Source organism: Hypomesus nipponensis, chromosome 10 (assembly GCF_054491055.1).
Source record: "Hypomesus nipponensis isolate SF chromosome 10, ASM5449105v1, whole genome shotgun sequence".
Lineage (NCBI taxonomy): Eukaryota > Metazoa > Chordata > Actinopteri > Osmeriformes > Osmeridae > Hypomesus > Hypomesus nipponensis.
Genome location: NC_140370.1, coordinates 4,495,691 through 4,521,379, shown reverse-complemented (window position 1 = coordinate 4,521,379; position 25,689 = coordinate 4,495,691). Strand labels below are relative to the sequence as shown.

Genomic DNA, 25,689 nt, shown 5'->3' with positions numbered 1-25,689 from the left:
GTTTTCAGAATTGTTTGGTGCGGCGTTTAATCGAGGGCGGCGTTTACTACACAATGTTCATTTTTGGTGCGGCGTTTGATTTGAGGGTGGCGTTTAATCAAATAAATACGGTATATCTTTCATATGAACTCACTTTAGGCTCAATCTTTGGAAACGGCAGACACCGACAAAGTGCAAATTAACGGGACCAGAAAGGGCTCGGCTGTAATACCGATAAAGCTGCATGCTTGAATGCTGAATTCTATCCTGGCGAATGCATGTTCAGTCAGTCATAGGATGAAAGACAAGACCAACCAAACAAGACCAAACTGTCTGACACACGCCAGAGACTTTTGACAAACTTGGAGGAACTATGTCAAGACGAGGCACGGCATGATGCCAGCTTGACTACAATGCAACACAGTCTATGCTATTTCATCATTCAAATCCAAACCTTCTAGAACTTCTGGTATTTCACGTGTCTATCAGCCTAACAGCCCATGGAGAAAGACCCAGGGGGCTGGAGTGTACTGCTGATGACAGCTCATCTTGAATGCATTTCTCCCAAAGGGAATTCAAGTGTTCAGGTTACTCGGTTGTAGAAAAAGTCAAACTAAAACTGTCTCCCTGCACCCCACCCCCTCCACTCCAGAGAGCCCTCATCTGACCACATGGTTCACTGCTTGCCCATGCACTGGCCTGACACACAGGAATGGCTTTGTTCATCCACAGGTGGGGGTGGAGAGGCCGGGGGCGTGACACCTCAGCCCCGGTGTGGGTTTACCCTCCCAGAGAAAACACCAGAGAGAAACCTACTCATCACTGATCCCAACCACAGCACAGCCCATTCTGGCCTGCTCCACGAATAGCAATGCTAGTATCCATGGTTGGTGGTTTCAATAAAAATAAAAACCTGTGTCTATGACACAGGTTTAAAAAAAAAGTGTGTGTGTGTGCTTGCCTGTGTTTTTGCAGTAAGGCACTAGAAGCCTGGGATTTACTTTGCAGCCAGCTTGTCAAACACTTTAGGCAGGTAGTAACAGGCGCCTCGGCCCACCCTGGGCATTGAACAGCAGGCTTCAGTCAGCGTGATCGGCACACCTACATTCCTACTACCTGACTCCACAGTGGAACACAATCAACGAATATCACTAAATGCACTCTTCACACAACACAGGGTTTGGTGTCCCTAGGATAATGTAAGTGACCTCCAGATAACAAAATGCTCGTATATTTGCTCCGAATTCCTTAATCCTGAAATAAGGTTCATCCATGCTTGGTGTCTACCAACTCACAACAAACAACACAAAGCGTCTTTTGTAAGACGTGTTTGAAAGGCAACTAATTCAAACAGCTAGCTTCCAAGTTATGGCTTCTTCCAGTTTGCTTCTCCTGGTAACTGAACACACCGCCACAGCGCACTGCCATGGCTACCCGGAGCACTAACCTTCAAACGTGGTGCTTAAGACGTCTCCGGCTCCCCATCATTACAGTATGTAAGCCCTCCTAATTTAGCCCTGCTAGCTGCCAAAAGCATCCCATTACTGGTGCTGGCTGCTTTAATGCCCCCGCCTCAGCGTCTAAGCCTGTGTTTTCTGAGGCCAGCAGCATAAGCAGCCTGCCGGCCTCTCTGTCTGGGTTACAGGCACTGACTGAACAACGTCGTTTGACTGTTTCTCATCACACACACACACCGCAAAGAACAGTCCTTCTGGTGAACCTTGCTCACTTTTGATGCAAGGCGGCTGTCTGTTGTTTATTTCCCCCTGATTGAAGGAAGCAAACACTGCTACAGTAGGAAACCTAACCGACTAAAACGCAATTCCTTCTTTCCATCAAGAGACGAAGCTTTTGAACATCTTCCAAACCTACAAGTCTCCATGTGTTTTTCATTTGGCCGTTTCCCTAAGTGCAAGCCCCATGTCATTTGAACTATAAAAAGAACACTTTTTGGTTCAGTGGTCGAGGGGCTGTGCAGGGTCTGCGAGTCCTCGCAAATAAATTCATCAATCTTACAAGACTTCTTACCTTGACCTTTGTTGAAGTCAATGCCTGCCACTGTCTCTATAGCAACCGACTGGGGCTTTATATTCCTTGCCAGTGGATGTTTGCCAGTTTCTTTGCTCTGGGGCTGGACAGGCTCACATGTACCATTGGGTGGCTGCTCCTTTCTCCTGAAGCGCTTGGCTATGAGCTGCCACATGCTGGGCTCCTCCTGACTTGGTTTCGCCGACAGTTTGGCTGGGTAGAGGGGTACCTCCATCACCTTGACCTTCCCTCTCCTCTGGTACTCAATGTACTGCGTCCCCGTGCCACCCTCCTCCTCCCCTTCCCCCAAGGTCCTCCCGGTCAGGTAGGAGAAGGGTCGCAGGGCCGTCTGCTCCCCAATACTGTGAGTCCTGGAGCGTCCCTCCGCTCCCCCTCCGGCCTGGTGACCGGACGGCTCCTCCTGATACGCAGGCTGAGGCTCCGCCGTAGCGAGCTCAGGGTCCTCTTGGGGGCCCCCGGGTTGCTGGGGGGCTTGGCGGCCTCCCTGTCCCTTCCATCGCCCCCGTCCTCCTTGTCCTGGGGAGCTCTGCCAAACAGGCGCCAGCGGAAGGCACCTTTGAACAGGCCTGCCCCTTCGCCCCCCGGCCGGCTGTTCAGCTCATCGTGAAGGCCCCTCTTTCCCAGCTCCAGCACTGTCATGCTGACGGGCCTGGGTCTACTGCCCCTCTGGCGGAGCCCTGGTGCCCCTGCCTGCTCGGGGACGGTGGGCCGCTGGGACACGACGGACCTGAGGCCGTCGACTGCTCGGAGATCAGCCCTCCTGGTTCGGTTCTGTTGAGTGGGATCCAGACACCCAGCCCCCCTGGAGGCCTGATGGGGCCCGGACTCTGTCAAGGCTGGGTTGGGGACTGTAAGCATGCACACACTTCTGGGCCTTCTCAGCGGTCGTTCCTGATCACTTATCGAGCCACGTTGTTGCCTGTCTGGAGCTCCATACATGCTCACCGTTCTCCGGCTAGGTGGGCCTGCCTCCTGGGGTGGCCTGCGCAGTACGACCCGCGGCAGAGAACCGTGGCCCGACGCCCAGCCATCCTCCCCAGTGAGAGGGCTTGCAGTCTGGGGAGAAGAAGTCTCTGTAAGCACCTGGGTCTGGTTCTCCGGAGCTGCTGTGGCTGTCTCTGTTCCAGCCTGTACCGTGTCCTCGACTGGCTGAGCTGAGGTAGCTGAAGGCTGTTGGAGAAACCGGTCCGTCTTGATTCTTTCCCCTTCCACCTCCTCCTCCTCCTCCTCCTCCATTACGGCCTCCTCCCTCCTCCTCATGGATCTCCCTGTGCGGCTCAGGGAGGGCCACCTGCCCAACTCGCGCCTTGCCCTGCTCAGCCCCAGGCTGCTCTCCGCACCCTGGGCCTGGGCACCAGCTCGGCTGCTCTCTCCTGGCTGACGGCCATCAACATGACCCAGCCTCTGCTCCGTCTCTGGCCCGGGCCCAAGCTCATCCCCGGGGCCCCCATTCAGGATGACGGAGACATGGTACACCGTCTTCCCCTGCTGCTGGCCCACAGCCGCTCCCCGGGGGATAGCATCCTCCGTGTGGCTGCTCAGCAGTAGCATGACACAGTTTGCTCATTCAACACACACACGCACGCTAACACACCCACTCTTTGCCCAGTGCTGTTTATTGCTGGTCTCTGAGTTCTTGACCAGGCTGCATTCCAACCTCAGGCATAATCCTTCACCTTTGACACGTAGAAAACAACTTCAAACAAGCCTGAGCAAAGCCTTGGTGCCACCTCCTTAACCTCCCCCTTAGTCTTCTACTCAGCAGCCCAGCAAGAGCATCTGGACGGCGTTTGCAAGCTTCTCCTTCTCCCCTCAGTCCCCTCTACCTGTCCCGTGAGAACAGTTGAAACAACAGCCTTGCCGGTGTTTGCTTTGAAGCAAACCAACTCATGTTTGTCATACCTGTGAAACCTGCACCAAATGAAAAACTGATACATTCTCTCTTCTCGGCAACTTGGCGAGTTGTGAGCTATCCTTCTTTTGCCGGCGGTGCAGACAAACCCCACTCGCCGTGCCGAGCGTGAGGGAGTGTGTCTGTTTGAACTTTTAGCAGCTTCCCCTTCTCCAGGGACGCATGGAAAACAAGGAGTGGACTCCAGGGGCCGGCTGGTGTTCCACACACTCTCCCCAGAGGCTCTCCAGAGCTCCCCTCTCTCCAGAGATTCAAATGTACGACGTGAGCTCCGGGGTCGAGGGAAGAGTGAGCTGAACATTACTGCTCTCGTCAACAAAGACTGGGATCCCAAACAAACTCTTATGAAAGCAGACTTTGTATCCCTGGGGCTTCGTTCTCTCTCTCTCTCTCTCTCTCTCTCTCTCTCTCTCTCTCTCTCTCTTTTATCTCACTCTCTCTCTCTTTATCTCACTCTAGCTCTCTGTCTTACTCTATCACTCTTTCACCATCAAGTTCTCTACTGCAACTAAACAAGCAAGAGGGAACACAAAATGAAAGGGGACACTTTTCCCCCATGCTCCACAGAAAAAGAGACAGAGGATAGAGAGAGATACAGAGAGAGAGGCAACAAGGTGTGTGTGTGTGTGTGTGTGTGTGTGTGTGTGTGTGTGTGTGTGTGTGTGTGTGTGTGTGTGTGTGTGTGTGTGAGTGAGAGAGATAAAGTACCAGGAACTGGCATCATTTCTTCATTTAGCCGGGGTTTAGCTACCTCTAAAAGCACCGCTAATCCAAGGCTCTACTAAAAGCAGACCACATGGGCGGCACACAGGTGGGTTGGATAGATTTTAAAGGGTAAGACTGGAGGGAGAATGTTCTAGCTGAAGAAAGGCTTCCAGAGAGTAACTGTGTGAGAGTAACACGCTCTCAGCGATGTCACTGAATCTGACAATCCTTCATCATGATAGAAAAGTGTTCTAGGGACTCCCATTTGCAGATAGCTTACAAATTTCAGCAATGGCTGAATGCCATGAACAATGGGATACTTCCCTTATAAAGTGTGTGAAGTAGTGATTATGTAAAATGACACTCCATAAATACAAATAATGTTTCAGGACCATTGTTACATTGTAACATTGGTACATTGACAATTTGAGAAAAACTATTAATGAAATACACTGTAGTGAATAATCATGTTTCAAATGACATCCCAGCTTTATGCATTGTCAAAACTCATTTCAACCAGACATTGGTCCAATCCATTTGAAGCCATTCTGAAAAAGGCATGCGGACCAGAAATCTAACCAATTAGGTCAAGCCTAAATCCCAATTCCAAACACCACAGGACACCAAGTCAATGTGTGGTGCAGATAAGAGCACTGCCCCCATGTGGCTGAGAAGAAAATAATTCCCCAACAATCAACACAACACAGCTCCATAAGACACCCATGGAGCTGTCAAATGAACCACAATGACAACTGCTCAATGACAAATACTTGCAAACTGGAAGTAAAAGATCAAATAAAAGCTATTTGAAATGAGCAGCCATGGATGTCAAAAGATACTCAGGGATCAGCTATATTGAGGTAGCACCTGGAGAAGGTACCAGAATGCCTATACTAGAGAAGTATCACTGAGGCAACAATGTTTCAACTAGATCCCAATAAGAGATATGCGTAAGCTACTTCTCACTATAGAACATGAAAGGACATCTGTGGTCTAACAGCATCCGTTTGTCCAGTTCACTAAAAAGCTGGAACATTTACAGGAACTGAAAAAGTGGTAACATCTGTAATTGTGTAAGAATGTAGAACGATACTTCATTAACATTGGTATTTAAAAGCAAAGTTCAAGGAAATGTAGGCTAAGTCAGTGAAAAGCTAATGTTTCAAGATAAGTTTCTTTAAAACAAGAATTCTGCTTCAGATCCCACAAACCCCTTAACAAAACCAGGTAACAGTAGTATAGTAATAGTACAGTGCAGTATAGTTAAGTACAGTATAGTAAAGTTTATTTTAGTGTAGTGACTTTTTTGCTAAAAGTTGTTGATTAAACTCCAGCATGACTCATAGAAAGTTTATCTGTGCTATTGATAGTCATGATGTACTCCTGTGCGCATGTGTTGTGTTTATGTGTGTGGTGTGTGTGTGGTGTGTGTTGTGTCTGAGTGTGTGTGACTCAGCTCCTGTTGTACCTGAGTCCAGATAGCAAGGGTTGGTTATGACTTGAGGCTCGTCATCCAGTAAACAGTCATCCTCGCTCCACTGAATGTGATGGTGTCTGTTCGTCCTGCGACCCCCAAAGCAGAGCATAATGGTCCTGCTATGCTCTTAAAAAGTTCCCCTCAATTTATTCACATCCACTTCTCTTAAAAGTGTCAAAATGACCAACAGACCGGCTTTTCATTCCTCTGAGCTATTTTCCCTCCTCTGTAATTTCCTCGCAAACGGAACATTTGTTCTTCAACTTCCAGACCGGAAAAAATATGTTTTGTCCTCTGAGATTCGGTGCCAGTTCCATAGACGTCCACACAACTGTGTCCTAGATAGCACACTAGCCTTGGGAGGAAGTGTGTCTTAAACAGTTCAGTCGTCAGGTGCGGAGAGGAGACGAGTTCTCCTTGTAATCCCCGATGGAGGACTGGTCTAGGTTCTATCTAAGTGACACTGATCGGATTATAACTAATCCACAGCCCCATGGGACCAGTGGAGGGCACTGGTCAGTGATAGGATCTCTCTCCTGTTCCCGGGTGCCACAGAGAGCCTCTGTGTGTCCCTCTCTCCCTTACCGCCTGTGCTGACTGCTACATACGTTGTCTCTAGCCCTCGTCTCTGTAATACTATCTGAACAGCAGTTGGAAAAGTTTTCCTTTCCCCCCACCCAAAAAAAAGCTTGAGTTGAGAATTCTGTTGAAAAACAGGCTTGGCTTGTTTGAGTTCCAGAAGGAGGTAATGTTCCTGTTTGGGTGTGGGTCTGTCTGTGTTCTCTGAGGTGACTCGTCTGGGTGAGATGTATGAGGGCCCACGTTTAAGGTGCACAGATGGAGAACTGAGATCATTCTTCTTTGATATGTACTGCCAAACTTTTAGCCCAGGGCAAAATGTTTCCTTGTAAACATGACTATCATCTTCACCTGTCATTGCACTGGTAGTGTATTAGACAAAGGTAAGAACCTTTTTTTCTAAGTACACCGAGGGCTGGAAACAAAATCCAGTAATATAATATAAAGTGGAATGGTTCACACAATTTTATACCATTTCTCAGAACTGTTTAGACAGACATACATTTCAGTTACTGATAATTACTCTTGGAAAACAACCCACACTCTGTTGATAGAATCCCAGACAATTAATATTTAAAGATAGCCTTCATAGCACAGTTAAGACTCAATTATGAAACCTGTCATAAATAAATGTATCTCAAACAAGCTGGATTGGGAATGGAGAGAAACATTTGCAGCATCAATCTGTAGGGAAATAATGGCTGCATTTAATTCAGAACAGGTCTAATTAAATAGTTTTTATAGAAAAACTCATTACGGTTCCATAATGAGTTTTTCCTCTCTCTCTTTTGCCGTGTTCACTCCACTGAATTCAATTAGGGTCGATATAATCCAACACATTGCATCTTCAACTGCAAGGCAGATGCAGTACATGTCTCTTCCAGGGGGAGGCAGTCACTCCACTCACGCTCCGGCTACAACTTAGTCTAGATCCACTGGATAACTGTGGAGAGACTACAGTTCAAAGGACTGTGTTACGCAAGCACTAACATACTTAGCAGTCTGTGTAGCATCGCGGGGATGCGTCTAGATTGTAAAGCAAGCACAAGGTTTTCGGAGATAGGAACACAAAGGCAGCAGGTAGTCACTCTGAACATGGAGATAGGAAGCTCCCAAAGACAAGATCGGCTTGAGATCTCTGTCTGAGAGGAAAGGCTGTGAAAACCCAATTGGATGTGGGTTACACTGGACAGTTCCTGCAGATCACATCTCTGGTGGTTTGGCCTATCAATTACTCTTCCCCTTGACCTTGCCACAGGCCCGTGACCTTGCCAACACAAGTCTTAACAAAGGATACATCACAGGACTGTCCAACCATCTTCCTGGAGAGCTACCCTCCTGTAGGCTTTCCTTCCAACCCCAGTTGTAACCAACCCGATTCTGCTTGTTGACAAGTTGACTATTAGAATGTGAAGGATTAGGTTTGGAGCAAAACCTAAAAGGGCAGCCCCACTAGACAGACAAACACCATGAGAAGGAGGATGAAACAAACTCTCCCTCAACTCAGACGCAACACTGAGGAGGGTCACAAAGGGTAAAGACTGAACTTGGTTTGCAGTGGTACGACAGACAGGATGACGCGCTGTCAACACTTGAATGAAGCAGCGACAGCCCCAGTGACGAGTAGGTGAGAAAAACAGCTTCCTCTGATACCAGCGGCAGGCTGGTAGGAGAGACCATTCGTCAAAGCCCCTCACGTCACGCTTGCTATGATCCCCGCTGCCTTCGTTAAAGCCAGGCGTGCACTCGTGGCTCTCTTTGTCGCCAAGGCGATGGCTGATCCTATTCGCCTTTGCCATAGCAGTATAACGTCGGTTGACAAACCCAGATTCCATCGGCTATTCTAGAAACATGACAGTCAATAATTGCCTTCATTTCCACGAGTGCGCGTCATGCCAACTAGTTGCTTCGGTTCACCATATCGCACGTCAGCGTGAGCAGACCGACTCACAAGAGCTCACAGGACCCACTACCACCTCCTTGGGTGTCAGCCTTTCACAGAAAGTGTTCGAGCGAGTGTTTGCGCGTTACTATGAAGTGGAAAGGGAAACAGAAGATAGTTTGAGGGCATTATTCACGCTTCTTAGCGATGAGCCTTACATTTGGGAGGCCGATGACCACTGGAAAAGCAGCCCGTTCAGTAGGTTGGGCCCACCAGGGACCAGAGGTGGAGGGAGGCGGAATGCTCTGGAATTTTAGAGTGAGACTGTGCCCGAGGCTCTGTGCATAACCTGTAGACATCATCACGAAGTCTCACTGTATAAGACTGAAGGTCACATTCAACAGGGCACAGGTAAAGCTACAGGGATATAAATAAATCAGTTGGGGGGGGGGGGTTGGAGAGGGCCTCATTAGTCTGAAAAGACAGGTGACTTCCTCACAGGACTTTCTCATGCGTCTCTCCCTGCTTTTGTGGTCCACGTGGATGTGGAATTGTCAGCCAAGACGACTGACAGTGTCAATAGCTTTTTAAGGGCCAATCCCTCGAAAGGATCTCCTGGAATACCTCGATTATGGGACCCTCCCATTCTACTAGGACAGAAGGTGAGAAGGTCAGAAGGTCAACCCTTAGCTGTCACCAATCCAGTTAGGCAGCTTCTTCTGGAGCAAGATCAGCCCAATGAGATCACAGTGAGTATAGACTCACAATTTCCCCTTGAATAGATATAATCAGAATGTGTAACAATGCAAATGTGTTGATCAATACATGCCAGCCCTTACTATGACACTTTTGAGGTGTGTTCTCCATTTCCCTACCGTAGGTCACGTTTTACTTTGCTCAGCAATATTTGTGTCTTTTGACAACAATGAATAACTGTTGAAACCCTGAACGGGTATAACTTACCTCACCTAGAGGTAAAGCATCAACTGAGATGAAAGTCAACACGTGAATTTAGAATAAGTGTCATTTCATAGGCTATCCTTAGTTACAGGTTGCACAAAAAAGTACACAAGCCCACACAAATAAACACATCACACACATATAACCCACATAGAGCTGCACCCACTTTCCACACCCACACACTAATCACCAGCAACCGGAAATGTTCAGTCCCTGAACAAATATTCAATGGACAGATAACACCAGAGGTGTGGATCACTAATTTCACAGTGGCCCTGCTACGTTTAAACAGTAATACTGAACACTCCTATTGCATTCCTGTCCAGTCTGCATTTGATACAGAATTAATCTGGGCACATGAATAAGTCAAAGGAAATACAAACAGAGATAGAGAGAAGCAGAGAGTCTACAGAGCGAAGGAAGTTTATGATAATTAGACTTGCAGTAGTGGTATTGAGCGTGGGAGTGGAGCTCTTTAAAATTCAGCTGCACCAGCAACGAACGTACGTCAGAATTCCTCCACTGCAGAGAAAATGAGAGGTTCGACGACATCTGTGGGAGGCTGCTGGAGAGAGAAAATTCCAGACTATGCTCCATCTCAGAAACGTGCTTCGTGTGACCATATGTGTGCGCGTGTGTATTTTTGAGTGCGCGCACCGCCTACAAGGGGTCTCGCCTCTGTGCTTACCGTAAATGAACCCCAACGCAAATCAGCTGCAGCTTGGTTTTTGGGGATTTCAATCGACTGGGCGAAGTGAACAATCATGTTTATCCCTTCAAAGAGAGCATGACAGAGTTTCTAAACAGAAAGGCCCAAAACTCCTTTACTCCTGGCGATGACAATAGGTGCGTGAGTGTATGTTTGTGTATGAGGTGTGCTTGTGTGAATGTTTGTGTGTGTGTGCGCATGTGTGTGTGTGTATGAGGTGTGCATATGCGAACGTGGGTATGTGTGCACGTGTGTGAGGTGTGCATGTGTGAATGTGGGTAAGTGTGCCCACGTGTGTGTGTGTGTGTATGGTGTGCAGGCGTGAATGCGTGTGCATGTCCGTATATGTGTATGTGTGCGGTGTGCATGTGTGAACGTGGCTATGACTGTGTGTGTGTTTGCACGCGTGCACAGAGTATGACTAGGAGCTCAGCCAGAGGACGGAGGAGGATCTTCGGATGCACAGTTTTCACAGGCAGCTTTGCGTGGGCTTGAGGCTCCCTGTCCTCCAAGCTCCACTACAACCCCCGCTTCAAAGCCTCTTAGAGGAGCTGGAGAGACCCGGAGAGAGACAAGCCTCGAAAAGCAATCGTAGCTAGGTGTGGGAACGAGAAGTCATCTTCTGAATTCAAACCTTCACACAAACAGCTCAGGTTTCAACCCTGAGTAGACAAGAAATAATGATGATCATCACAGGCTTGATATTTACTCTTCAAGGTATAAGGGGCCTGTTCACAACCAGGCGAATCAGCTAGTCTGAGAAAGTAGAGGACTGGTAGAGAGTTTGGACAGAGGCATGGTTTCGACTACTACACAATGGATTAAAACATGAATACAAAGACCAACAAAGCATTTTATATTACATAATACATAGGAATTGGTTACTGTTAAACAGGTAAGTGGTAGCCTTTGTTAGCGATTCATACACCGAGTGTGACCCTATGTGAACCAAAGCCACGGCGATGTTATGCAACTGTTCATGGCTCCAAGGCTGTCCTGACGACAGCAACCATTGACAAAAGATGGATTCCGCCCTCCCTTTCTCTCGACCGGCGATGCTTCCGAGCTTTAGAAATCACACATGCCTGTCTCTCTCCATCCTCCGACCACTATTTTCAAGGCTTCTGTGCGAACGAAAGCCAGGGCCCAGAATAGAAGAGCATGCGGGAAGGCTCCCATGTAATTTCTGTCTTTTGTCTCTGTTCCTGCGCTGCCCACGCGTGTTAAGACAATGAGCTGGTAGCTTCATTATGGAGCTGACAACAGCACTCAAGCCCCTTGCTAGGAGTCAGGAGGGATCCAATCATTCCTGCAGGAGCGTCGGCCCCCTTAACACGGACACAGTCTGCAGCTTAACACTGATATGGGGTTCATCTTAACACTGACTGGCTACAACAATGTTGCCGTGTTGAAAAGGAGCATTTGTGAAAGGCTACTTTAAAGAACACGCCAGTGAGAAGTCATCAAATAAGAACAGGAAAACAGATGGTTGATAATGAGGAATCCAAATCATCCACTAATCATCTAATCGTAATCATAGGAATGACATGTGTAGGATGTTGGTGGTTTGATTAGCAAATGCATCATGGCTACAAAGCACATTGAATGTTGTTTGCAGTCTTGGTCCTAGTTATGAGAGCACATTTTTTGGTATTTTGGAAAGAGCAGCAACAGATTAGGTACAACTGAATGAATTCCACAGGTTACTGACAGTTTAGAAACCCTTCAGTTGAGAGCCTGCTAATGGCACTGGCATGGACAGTTAGAAAGCATTACACGGTCCAGAATGAGTGATCGCCGCATCACAGAAGACGACAGCTCAGTAAATATATAAATAACTTTGTCTACAGCCGGTTCTTTAATGATATTTGAATATCAAAGAGACCGAATCAACAGATGTTTACTCCTCCTATCTCTACCCCATCTCAAATCTTTTTGCGTGCGGCTAAGCAAGGCACTACCTTGAAATTGAATAACCACAAAATCATTTTCCAGTCCAAAAAAACGAAGCGCCTCCGGCCCCCTGAATGATACGGCGTCACTGTTCTGAAGGAGAACATGTCCCGATCCAGACAGACACAGGCTTACCTCCAGCTCAGAGCACAGCTGAGTGGTGCTTAGGCTGGCAAGGCTGCTGAAAACATCTGTAACCACTCAGTCAGTGTGTGACAGCTCCACTGGTCACAGAATCATGTCCTCAAGGCCCTTGGACACTTGGAGTTGACCTGAACATCATAGCGCTTACGGGACAGGCACACATGTTCTCGGTTTCATTATTTCCCCCCAAAATATGTCAAACTCATTTTACAACTCTGTATGTGACATTGGCAAAGGTCAAAGACCTCCTGGCAAAAAATGTGCGTGATGATTTTGGATACAGGAGATGGATCCCCCTGCGTGTTTTCCTTTGTTCCTCATAATGTGACAGGTTGATGATATTAAACAAGTCACAGTCCTTGTCATGCCAATTACTAAAACTGGGGAGGTTGGGCATGATTGAAACTCTTCTTCCGAAATCATTTGAAATTGGCTGCCGAGAAACAAAGTGTGGACCAAATGCCTATTCATAGAAAATGGAAACTACTGCATTGTAATAAAGCAATCTCTCTTTTTTGTTTTATTCTTTCCATTTCTCTACTTCATCTGTGGCGTCAGCAATTTTGGATTTTTCTGTTATCAAATTCAGATGCTGATGTCAAAAAGACCTGGTCCTCTGTGGGGTGGGACAAAAAGCTGAAGGCGGTGGTTCTGCTCCGTCAGCCAGCGCCCTGCAGACTCTGTCAACGCTGGTACTGCCTAAAACACACACACTCGGGATCCCAGCTAGGTGAACACAGAAGAAGAGCTGAACCAAGCAAGCAATGTCAAAATAGGGAGTCAAATGGCCGAGCGGTGAGGGAGTCGTGCTAGCAATCAGAAGGTTGCCGGATCGATTCCCCGCTGTGCAAAATGACGTTGTGTCCTTGGGCAAGTCACTTCACCCTTCTTGCCTCGGGGGGAATGTCTCTGTACTTACTGTAAGTCGCTCTGGATAGGAGCGTCTGGTAAATGTAGAATGTCTATTCACATGCAGTTCGGAATGAAATCTCCAAAATAAATAGGCTGAATAGGTAACATTTAACTGGATCGGAGGCATTTAATGAGAAGTGAAACTGAAAGGGATAAACAGTACAAAACAGGATGTTTCTACAGTGTAACATTTACAAGACAGGGGAGAACAAGACATGGATGCATTTTGAATGAGAAGACAAATTCATATCTATTGACAATCACAAAACAATATATCACTCTCCCTTTCCCAGGAAACATCTTCAGCTGGAAAACAAATCAAGAAATCTCAACGAGTTCACCGCAAAAAAACACTTTGGAGTTACACCCTCTGCTATCAAACGGTTACAAAAGCTGACCAGTTATCTTTATTGGACTGGAGACATCTCTCCTTGAGTGGTGTCAGAATATAGACAATTTCATGGCAAGGCAGAGACACTGTGCCAAAGAGACTTAAGCCATACAGGGCGCTCAAAGGTGGGCGCAGAGACAGATAGCTGCCTGGGGAGGACTCCCTGGAGGATCCCCCCTGTCACAAACCAGAAGGACCATGGGCCTGCAGCAATAACCACGCCCTGCTTATCTAGAATGACCCCACGCTTCAGCAGTCCCCACAGACTGGTTCATCACAGACTGGTTCATCACAGACTGGTTCATCACAGGCTGGTGTTCATCACAGACTGGTTCATCACAGACTGGTGTTCATCACAGGCTGGTGTTCATCACAGACTGGTTCATCACAGGCTGGTTCATCACAGGCTGGTGTTCATCACAGACTGGTTCATCACAGACTGGTTCATCACAGACTGGTTCATCACAGACTGGTGTTCATCACAGGCTGGTGTTCATCACAGACTGGTTCATCACAGACTGGTGTTCATCACAGGCTGGTGTTCATCACAGACTGGTTCATCACAGACTAGTTCATCACAGACTGGTTCATCACAGGCTGGTTCATCACAGACTGGTTCATCACAGACTGGTGTTCATCACAGGCTGGTGTTCATCACAGACTGGTTCATCACAGACTAGTTCATCACAGGCTGGTTCATCACAGGCTGGTTCATCACAGACTGGTTCATCACAGACTGGTGTTCATCACAGACTGGTTCATCACAGGCTGGTGTTCATCACAGACTGGTTCATCACAGGCTGGTGTTCATCACAGACTGGTTCATCACAGACTGGTGTTACTGGTGTTCATCAATATTACAGTGACACGTCCACCTCCATGTGTTCACTGAAAAACACCTTGCCCCCTAAAAAGGGATTTGGCTTCACTGAGCAAAGTGATTCCACATTTGTATAACTACTGGAAACTTCAGCTGCTGGAGACTCTTGCTAGTGATGGCGTATGCTCAGCACGTATAAAGCCACTTAGACTACCCAGAATGCATCATTGGGATTTGAAGTGTCATCTCCTCCTACACCTACTCTAGGGTCCAATCTCCGAATCCCTGGTAACTTTCACAAATTGATTTTGTATCTTACACACACACACACACACACACATACACCCCCCACATACACACACAAGCCCATACACTCCCCCACCCACACATCCACACACACACACTGAACACACATCCACTGAACTCGTCCTTCCTGGAGCAATCCGAAGGGAGAAAGGCAAGCTAATGAGCAGAGAACTGAAGCTGGGCCACGAGAAAACCACCAAAGGCAGCAGAAATGAGATCCGAACTCTCTCCTCCAGGAGATCTCTCTCTCTCTCCTCCAGAACCTCTCTCTCTCCTCCAGGAGCTCTCTGTCTCCTCCAGGATCTCTGTCTCCTCCAGGAGCTCTCTCTCTCTCCTCCAGGAACCCTCTCTCCTCCAAGTGCTCTCTCTCTCTCCTCCTTCCTCTCTACATCCTCCTTTCCCTCCCTCTCTCCGAACCGCTGAATACTGAATTAGGGGGGTCCTAGGAGAGGGGAGGCCTTTTCTAGATCATTAAGTAGAACTCCCACCTCAAGCCATAGAGATCCAGCCACTTTATCTGCATCGTACATACCGGCACCTTCAAGTGACAATGTGTCCTAATGGGCTTCTGTTATGTAATCTAGCATCATAAACAACTGCAGACATAGCGGACTAACGTTATTCAGGGGAAGCCCTCTGTACCGCCTCTTCAGAGACCCTGGGGAGGGCAGGGTCTATTTTTACCCTGGTATCTCCTCAGGTAGGTCACGTGGTGGAGCCCCCCCCCCCTCCCCAGGGCTAACACTGCTGCGCTTGTCTATTTCTGCGCTTCGTAAGACAGGTGTGTTAAGACACAATGGATAGCGCTTCACCTTCACTGCACCAGGAAGGCAGAAACGACCGAAGCCAGGCTTTGCCATGACGTTGTTGCCCCTTCCCCCCTCCACTTTCAAACCGGATCCATTTTCGTTCATGTCACAACAAGGGATTTAGTGTTGCTTGCAGATCGACACTGAGATCAACGGCAACATAACGACTAACGCTCGGGGATAGAGAACTCCCAAACAAAAAGAGAAAGTAAACAGGAGTAACCTTGGGAGAAGCTCATTTGGGCTTTATCCAGTTTGTAAAATAAAGGTGCTGATTCCAGACGGCTGAAGGCTGATTTTGTGTGAGAGCTAGGGGTTGCAGTGAGAGGTGGGGTGGGGAGGTGGTCTCATGCCTCGTAATCATCCACATAGCTGCACACTGCCCGGCGTCACTGCCCCAGCCCCACAAAGATACCCTCTCCTGCACCCAAACCTAACCCAGGATAAACCAAGACCCAACCGAATCAGGACTGATTAGGCTAACAGATTTGGCCCTCTGCCATAGAAGGATAAGAGTATGCACTGCACCATTGCATAGCTGTCTCTAGGATAAAAACCTTCTCTAGTTTCCCTGTCCTAGTCTCAGTGAACAGAATCTGCAGTAGCATCAAACTTAAAGAAAGGTAAAACCTTTGGTAAAACTGACAGAAAAACCCACGAGTCTTTCCTTGAAGTCTTTCGAAGCCGAAAAAAGTCAAACCAATCCGATCAACCAGGAGGGCCAGAGTCTTTGATGCCGTTTCTTTGTGCTACGGAAGACATACCGAGGCTTTGTGAACCATTTAATGCAATACTCATGAAAGGGCTGAAAAGGTAGTTAGTAGCCATTAAGAAAGGTACGCTTTCCAGATGCCCCCTGACCTCGAGTTAAAGGCTGGAATCATCCGTGTCACACGAGATGGAAAGATGGGCACCCTCTGTCGAGATGAAAGAAGGTTCCATTGAAGCCGCCGTCCAAACTCATTCAAGAAGGCATGAACTTACGACGTGTTACTCATTTAAGACCTTCCGTAGAAGCTATCAATTGCATTTCCATGGTCTCAGTTTAGAACGCATTCTCTCCGCTTTATGAAAGGGCATCATTTATGAGACCGTGACCACACAAAGTAAAACCAACACTTTGAAAGGGATCACAAGCTCACCTCATGTTTGGCTGTGAAAAACCGACATTACCTTACGTGTAGACGGGAAAGTGAAGAGGAGGATTCTAAGATGGAGGTTCACCATGCTGTCCAGCCAGGACAGGTTCAGGTGAGATCCCCATCATTTGTCTCCAACAACCAAGCATCATGAAGTAGACAATAACATGGTAGTGACAATAATGCAAGCTTGAAGCCCTCCAACTACAGGAACAAGGAAGTGATTCTAGACGGTGATGGATTCCAACATATATTGATGAGGAAACCCTTGAGAGGTTATGAGGGGTTCATCTGTTATGAATCAATGTCCTATTGGCCTAGTGTGAGGTTGTGTGTATCCATATAACATAACTGCAAGATTGTGATGCAGTGCTAAGGCTTAGTCATGCTGTACTATGTTAACCCTGCCTGTCTCTTGCAGGTATTGTGTAGACTCCAGTTAGTGTGAAAATGGGTGTCGCTGCTAAGGTGATTCAGACTATGTAGCTTCTGATACTGCTGTTCTGCTGTAAGCTTTTCTCTGGGGGGAAAAAGCGACCTGACGTCAAACAAAGAGGGACTAGCTTCATTAGCTTCCGATCGTGTGCAGCAGAAGATACTGTAGGGAGAGATTGAGTCCATACGGGTTGAACTGGTGGCGATGGTGGGGCTGCGACCCCATTCTGACTCATCCCACCGTTCTATTGATAGATGCGAGGGGGTGGAAGGGACCTCATTATCTTCTCCTCAGGTGTGGAGCGGAGGTGCCTACTAGCTTCACAGGTGACTCGACATATCCTGCTGCTCGACAGCATTAGGACGAGAAGTGCACAAACTCTGTCTTATGAGATCAACCACAGGGGTGTGACAGATGGGGACTGACACACGCAGGCCTGCAGTCAATAACATGACAGAGATTGTACAGGGACTTGGAGTGACATTTTCACTTTTGAAAAGGGTTGTTTTGTAAGAATGTGTCCTTTGGAAATTGGGGACAGAAAGGCCAATGCCCCGGCAGATAGCAACTGTCAATAAACAATGTCACAAACGTTCCCGTGCTTCTCAAAGTCGATATTTGACTTGAGGGTAAACTATAAATTCCCCACCCCACGAATATCTGTCAGTGAGGACACAACCTTTCTGAACGAATCTGACTCAACACTTGTTGAAAATACCATCCTGCCGGACAATGAATTTGGCGCCTCTGTTTTGAAGGGCGGGGTGTTTTTGCGACACAGTGTCGCTTGCATCAGATGCGAGAGGCCCAGAGACCAAACAACATGGTAACGATTCAGATGCAGGTTCCCCAGAGGAGAGGACAGCTGCAGAGCGTAAACAAATAGATAATCTGACTTTAGCCAACAATTGAGCACTGCCTTGCCACAATAAACGGAGGAGATCCAGATAAATCCCACCATAAGCTCTGCCCACGTAGCGCACAGAGCAGAACACCACACAACACACATCTTCTATTTTTGCACATGCGTGCAGCGCCCTTTTGCAGCAGTGGGTCTATAATTGTCTCTCTCCTTGTGTCCTGCTGTAAGGCCTCTCCCCACGCTGCCCAAATGAGAGACGGGCGTGTAGATGGCATGGCAGAGGATTCGACAACAGATAGAGGTCAAACGGAACCGTATCTGTGCTGCGCCTGTGGTGACAAACCACGTCCAGATGGTGTCACTGTTGCTCCACCGTGTGGAATGGTTCAGAATCCACAGACATTTGCATGTTTTTTTCTGAGGACAATCATGACGGAAGACATTTCTGGAACATATTATTTGACAAACTTATTTTAGCTATCCTAATTGACTGTGAGGATTTGTTGTACGGCAGCCCTCTGTAAGGGTATTATAATTGGCAATGTGTCTCATGCACCACAGTGGAACAGACTGAGCCGACTGAATATAGAAAAAACACAAAATGACTGAACTATCAAACAAATCATTCCCTCTCAGCCAAATAAGGGAAAAAAAAACATAATCACAATGCATATTTCAGCTAACCAACAACTGCCTACGTCATGCCGTACCATAATGACAGCTGCAAGCAATACCAGTCTAATTACTATCAGATAGCACCCCGTAGTAGAGATTGTCAAAAAGTGAGCTGAAAAAAGTCTTAACAATCATAAAACTAGCCGAACAGCGGCTGTAATTCTTCTGAAGTCTGCCAGCCCAGCTTACAGGAGGCTGTTCAGACTTCCATGCCATGGAAGCCATGCCATGCCCAGAGCGGGTGAGTGACATCTATTACATAAGAGACTCGTCACTGGGGCAGTGGCCCACGCAGCTAGCTGCCTCCTCACACTAAAGGCTTGACTGCCTCTCTTCTCCACTCCTCTCTTCTCCACTCCTCACTTCTCCACTCCTCTCTTCTCCACTCCTCTCTTCTCCACTCCTCTCTTCTCCACTCCTCTCTTCTCCACTCCTCACTTCTCCACTCCTCTCTTCTCCACTCCTCTCTTCTCCACTCCTCTCTTCTCCACTCCTCTCTTCTCCACTCCTCTCTTCTCCACTCCTCTCTTCTCCACTCCTCTCTTCTCCACTCCTCACTTCTCCACTCCTCTCCCCTCCCCTCCCCTCCCCTCCTCTCCACTTCTTGTCACAAGTTTGAGACAAAATGGCAGGGGAGACAGCAATCAAATAAGAGAAAGCAACATATCACTTGTCACGTGAGCCATAATGTTTTTCATGGATATCAGTCATGTGCATTGGCAGATATTCCTGTCATCCAGAAACAAACAGCGTCTAAAAGCATATACAGCGTGGTTAACCATACCTAGAGGACGCGTGGACTATCTGTGGAACACACATCAGATGGCCATTCTATACGTGTCACAATACAATATTTATACACAGTGATGTGTACTAGCCCCCTGACTGCCGGCGTTTCTAATGCTTGCCAGTCTTAAGTTCAGTCAGGCTCTAAGGGCCTCATTTACTAACAGGATTGCGCCTATTTCAGGCATGAAATAGCGGGTAAAGACATAACACCGTATTTAAAAAGGCAGCGCACTTGAGTAAAAATGCAGATTACCGCTGCTGGGAGGGTATAAGGGGAAGTGGGTGTGTATATTTCTAGCTCCTGCTCGCTGAACTTTTTCTTTCTTCTTTTCCTCGAATCACCCATGGTGGCAGTAACATGCAGGCGATTTTTCCCGTCTTTTAACGGTGCGCTAATTAACACTAAAGGGTGGAGTAAGGTGCCGATTGCCCGACGAGGAGTGGTTTGATAAATACCACGCAAAATGGGAAATACACCACAGGGGCTAACCAGTGGTGAATGTTCTAGGCTGTCAGGCCATGAGCATCATGAGCAGCACCGAGTCCTTGACATTTAACAGTGGGGAAGTCTTTGTATGGTGTTTTCTTCAAGGTCTCCAAGCATTCAACCCAGGAGAGGTGTGGAGGCGTTGTGCCTTCTATAGAGGAGTTCCTTCCAACCACCATCTTGGTTTTCACCACACATAATAACAATGTTTTTCCTGTACAATATAGTATTGTAGATGTTTCAATGTAGTATTATTTCTCAAGAACTGAAGGAGAAAGAATAGAAGAATAGGAAATGAAAACAGTGGTATGAGTAAAGCAGGTTCTGCCTCTTTGAGGAAGTACCTTTAAAGACTTCATCGAGGCCCTCTTCAAATGATAGGTTAAGGTTTACGATTAACATTTCGGGGGAGGCCCTGTCAACAAATCAAACGAGGCCTTTCAGAGAGGTCGCCATTGACATGCGATGTTCAAACTCCCACCCACCGAGCACAACAATAGTGGAGGTGCTTGGACTGACATGTCACCTCGTTGTGACCCTCCGTTGAAGTCCCAGCAAGTGGGCAAAGGTCAGAAAGGTCACCGTCCATAGGGCAGCAATGGGATTCCAGCCATGGACACCCATGTGAGGTACTCTATGTGCCAATCGCCAGCCTCCGCTCTCACCAGCCCACAAACCCCTGCTGACTGCACGCCCACTCGTCCAATCCATTCCACCGGCAAACCTGTTGCCTAGGCAACCCCGACACACTTGAATCTGTCTGAGTGTGAAAACAAAATTCTGTTTTTTTCCGCTGCACTCGTTCAATTGTGTATTTTTCATCCATTCATTGATATACTTATCACCCGTGTGCACTTGTGTACAGACCTGATCCACTTCACCCTTTGTCGTCATTCTACTACTTTGGTCTGGATGCTCAGAAGCACACAACTGTAGCTGTCTTGCTGCGAGCTGTGCTGCCCATGAAGGGACATCAGGCAGTATTATGTTCACCACTAACTGTAACACCATCGAAACCATGATTACAAGAGATTTCTCCAGAGGTTTCTCAAACCCGGCGCCGTTACATTTTGATGTGTCATACAAGATCTCCCGTGTGTGCCCATGTACATTGTACATACTGTAGGGGGAGGGGGGGGGGGGGGCAAACCCTAAAGAATTGACTAGATGTACTGGTTTGTTTGTCCACAGTGGTCTCATTTTGAACACAGACATGCAGCCTAATGTTCCTCCTCAGCTGGGGGCAGACGTCTCTGATTAACAGAACATTTAGATCAGAGATGCTCACAGCCAAACCGATGGGCCGTGCTAATATCGGAAAGCCCCTTTGCTTGTGTCTGGGACTTGTACATCACAAACGGCAGAGAGAAGTAGAAAACCTCGAGTGTGTATTTTTTGTGTGTGCGTGCGCGTGCGCGTGGCATAGTGAACCTACTGCTGGGCGCTGATGAGGCATTCATCAGTGCTAGTGTGCTGTCAGAAGGGTGTGACACACCAAAAGTTCACATTGAAACACACACACACACTTCCACCGGAGGCTGGCATTGCGCTCGTCAGCGCCACTGTTGCGTAGTCCTCGGTGAACACCGCACAGCAGCAATGTTGACAACTAAAGAAAAGGGAGTCTTACGTCAAATCAAGCTACAGGGAAGAGGCGGAGGCACACACACACAACATACAATCGCCGATCTCTTGGTTCCGACTGACCCATGTTCAACAGCTGTTCACATGGAACCCTTCTACAAGGTCACGGTTAGAGGTTTTCCCAGAGATGCAATGCAAAGACACACACATACATACACATCCAGCATTTTGGCGTCACTTCAAGGATGTACTTTGAGCCTCTACGTATTCTGATAGTCAAGTGAATTTCCTTCCTCTTCCTCCTCCAGCTTGTATTCAGCTGCTGACACACACTGCACAACCGCCCCCGTCCCCCCTCAGCACAGGGGGGTGGAGGGGGGCAGGGGGGGAGGGAGGGAGACAGAGAAAGAACACGGAGAGAGTGAGAGAGAAACAAAGAGGGAGAGTGGGAGAGAGGAATAGCAAGAGAGAGAGAGAGAGAGAGAGAGAGAGAGAGAGAGAGAGAGAGAGAGAGAGAGAGAGAGAGTGTGTGTGTGTGTGTGTGTGTGCAGGAGCAGGAGCCGGAAGTGCTTTCACAGTGAGAGACCAAAGATGCACAGCAGGAACACAAGGCTCATTGCTCCATACAGCGTTCCTGACAAACAACAACTCCAACACACACACCAAAACACCTACACACACACACACACACACACACAGTCACAGATTAGCCTAGGCTAGAGTTCAGAAAGAGGCCTCAGAAAAACAGGTAACATTTATGTCTTTCTAATGGGAAAATGAGCACAATGTTTACCTCAGCGAAGCCTACAAACAATTTGAATATTGAAACACCCTTTGCTGGCAGGTTCTTACAAGGAGACAGACACTGTTTGTCCCACAGGCAATTGCAACAATATCAATGATAGTGTGGTCAAGAAAATAAGAAATACGTGTTTTCACACTTTCTCTTAGGAAACTAAAGCACACATCTTTGGATTCCATGGTTCCTGCTGGTATACTAACGGCTAGGCCACAAACTTAGTCCACTTTGAATTGCAACTATGACAGGAACTATGTACCCTAACTTCAGGTCTTTTGCGAAAAGAACGCTTGACGATAAATACAAAACAAACTAAATATGACGCCAGTGAATAGCCAGGCTCCACAACCCCAAAACAACCACATTCCAACTTCCCCCCAATTCTGCAAAAATACTTCAATTCCCATAATGCCGTGAGGTGGAACAGCAGATGCTGTGTGGGGACAGGGAGAGCGCGGCTGTCACAACACCACTCAACGGAGGTTTGTCAGAGAGCGGGCTACGTGTCGGACTCACGGCGTGAGCTCGCCAGGGTTGCCGCTTCTCCCATCCGACGGAGAGGGGAAGGAACCCATCATTGTCCATCAGTGGCCATGACGACCTCCTCTCGAGGGAGACGACACCTGGCACGCAGTCAAGGCCATTCATTTGTGAACACACACAAACACTGGCTGGGGCCCAGTAGTCGGAAATAGCTTCATGCCCTCCTTCTCCTCCTGTCCCTTCCCCTGCTGATTCCCTCCCCTCCCATCTCCCCCTCAGAACACTGATGTGGTACGACGGCTAAAAAACAATATGGAGTACAGCTATCCAGGTCGGACACCTATCAACAGGGAAGGAGAGGAGGCGGGACAATATCCGCTCCACCGTCCAGTTATCAACAATGTGTGTTTTCTCCCAGCCTCCATTGGCTCTCAGAGGGCACTTGAGGCTGCAGTTGGACGTGAGGTAGATGGGCTAGATGGGCTAGCTCTATTAACTATATCAGAGAGACAAGAAAGCCAGGGTACTGGGAGCCACCAAAACACTGCCCGTGTCTGTAACATCTCCAATGCCGTGTTCTGAACACAATGACATAAGTGGCATCGGAGAAAATCATAGCGGCAGCAACAGGAAGTTGACGTGTTTTCTTTTATTAAGGGGAAGAATGGAGTAATCAAGCCCATTCACGGAAGATGAGACACACATTATGGCCCAGTGGAAATGGTGATGGCCGAGCTGTACCCTCGCATCCACACGCATGTGCACACGCACTAGAAAGCACCCATATGTCCATTCAAGCACGCATACTGCACAGATACAAACACGCACATGCATATAATGGATCTCATTAGGAGCAGGCAGCAGGTAGCCAGTGCTGTCATTAAGTGGAGGAAGACCACACTCAGCAGTAGAGTTCTCCCCTGAGAGACCAGGGCGGGGAGAGACCGGACCTCACAGCCTCAGAGCTGACCCCAACCGCACCAAATGAAGAGCTAACAGCATAGGAGGAGGGACCTCTGAATTCCCGAACTAAACCAGCCCAAAAATGGCATATTATTAGCACCCAATCAAAATAATTACAGTTCGTTGGAACCCGTTGATTACCACAAGCCAAACTTCCTGTTTTGTTTCGAGAGGTGTCGTCACGTCAGGTGGTGTAGAAGCCTTCGCAGTGTGCGGCGCCCTGACGGGGCCAGTGACCGAGCCACCGACAGGAAGTGCTCGAGTGGCCATGTTGAACATGATTGGATCAGAGATGATCTGTGTGTAGTCATGTGGCGAGGTTGTGACAGTCCACGTCAGCACTTTGGGCCGGTGTCCAACGCCGGGGAGAGAGAGGGCGCAGGACAGCGAGATCTCCACTGGAACACAGCCCTGTCCCCCTCAGGACTCTCCTCCTGGGACTGGCGGCCGTCCTAGGCCCGCGAGCGTGGTTATGCCTCTGGGTCAGTCCCTGGCATCCTCTCCAGATGGCCCTGCCGGGGGTTGGACTGGAGCAGAGCGGGCGGGCGGGCGGGCGAGCGAGCGGGGATTTGGAACTGAGTGATGACTGGTTGGTTCCTGACTGCACATGCCGAGCCCACACTCCTCTTCCTCCTCCTCCTCCTCCTCCTCCTCTTCCTCCTCTTCCTCCTACGTCAAACAGGACCAGGGAAAGCGGATGCTCCTGGGTCTTGACTCTTCAGCACGATGCCTAGCTCATGTTTGTGCCCACAGCTTTGGCAGGATCATTTGTGGCCACAATTACATAAACACCAGTGAGAATATGATTTGTGATAGTCTACCTACTGCTAAGGAATTTCTCTTGGTTATGCTTGTATGTGTAAAATGTATATATGTATTCAGAGTGGTTTTATTCTGATAGGATTGTGTGTTTATTGTCTGTGAGAAAGCAAGGCATATGGTCGCAGGCTGAGTGGGGGTTGATGACCCTACAAGGACAGTGACCATTTGAGATGGTCACGATTGATAAACTGTCCATGTTCAATAAATAATCATGATTGATAGAAAGTAACCTAATTCCCTTCTCATTTATCAAAGGAACCACACATTTCCCACAAATGTCCAAAAGTTCTGCGGTTGTAAAGCTACTGACCATGAACATCCCTAACAATACCCTTGCCTAACATAAAGAAAGTGATACTGTTAAGTTGTCCAATCCTATTGGGGCAGTTTTGAACAGATTATGTGGTTTAACGACGACCTCTCAAATCCCTTCTTTACTAAGAAAATCCTTCAATTCAAATCCGGTCTCTGGAACAGGAATACAATACCAGTTTAATAGTATGTCCTGTATGTCATGGTGATAACCTAAGTATTAGAAAGCTACATACAGAACATTTGGACTGTGTGTGTGTCTACAGTACTTTGGGTGTGTGAGAGAGTGCAACGGTACTTAGGAATGATTTGCTGGACCTGATGTTAGTCTCCTCCAGGATCACAAATGACTTATTGAGAGACTTGTTGCTCTTGTTGGTTAATTGTAACTGATTTAAAATGATTGCACTCACTGTGAAATATATTATTGTTGCTTGCTTTTTCTACAGGTGCACTCTTGCACTTTTGAGGTTCATGTTGTTTAATTGTAACTTGTTTAACTACATGCTCTTGTGGTTCTGGCCTTTGGCCAGAGATGGGCTAGATTTGGTTTTTCACATTGTATTCATGTTTTGGCTACCCGCAATGTTTGGGGCTCATTGTTATGATCTGTGACCTTTTTTAAAGGTCACTGATCACTTTTGTAAAGCTTTCTCCTGGAAGTCACTTTGAATAAAGCGTCTGCTGAATGAATACATGTAAATGTCTGTGTATGTGTGTGCACACGAGTGTTTGTCTGCTGACAGTGGCA

General features: G+C 47.8%; 1 protein-coding gene across 1 annotated transcript in view; it reads right to left on the bottom strand.

Moving 5' to 3' along the window:
* The window catches only part of agap3 (ArfGAP with GTPase domain, ankyrin repeat and PH domain 3), a 65,439-nt gene extending 61,170 nt beyond the window's left edge, over positions 1 to 4,269 (bottom strand). Inside the window, 2 exon segments of the mRNA XM_084707263.1 lie at positions 2,008 to 2,385; positions 2,388 to 4,269. Coding sequence (XP_084563389.1) covers positions 2,008 to 2,385; positions 2,388 to 3,579 — 1,570 coding nt within the window. The 5' untranslated portion in view covers positions 3,580 to 4,269.
* Positions 4,270 to 25,689: the final 21,420 nt, after the last annotated feature.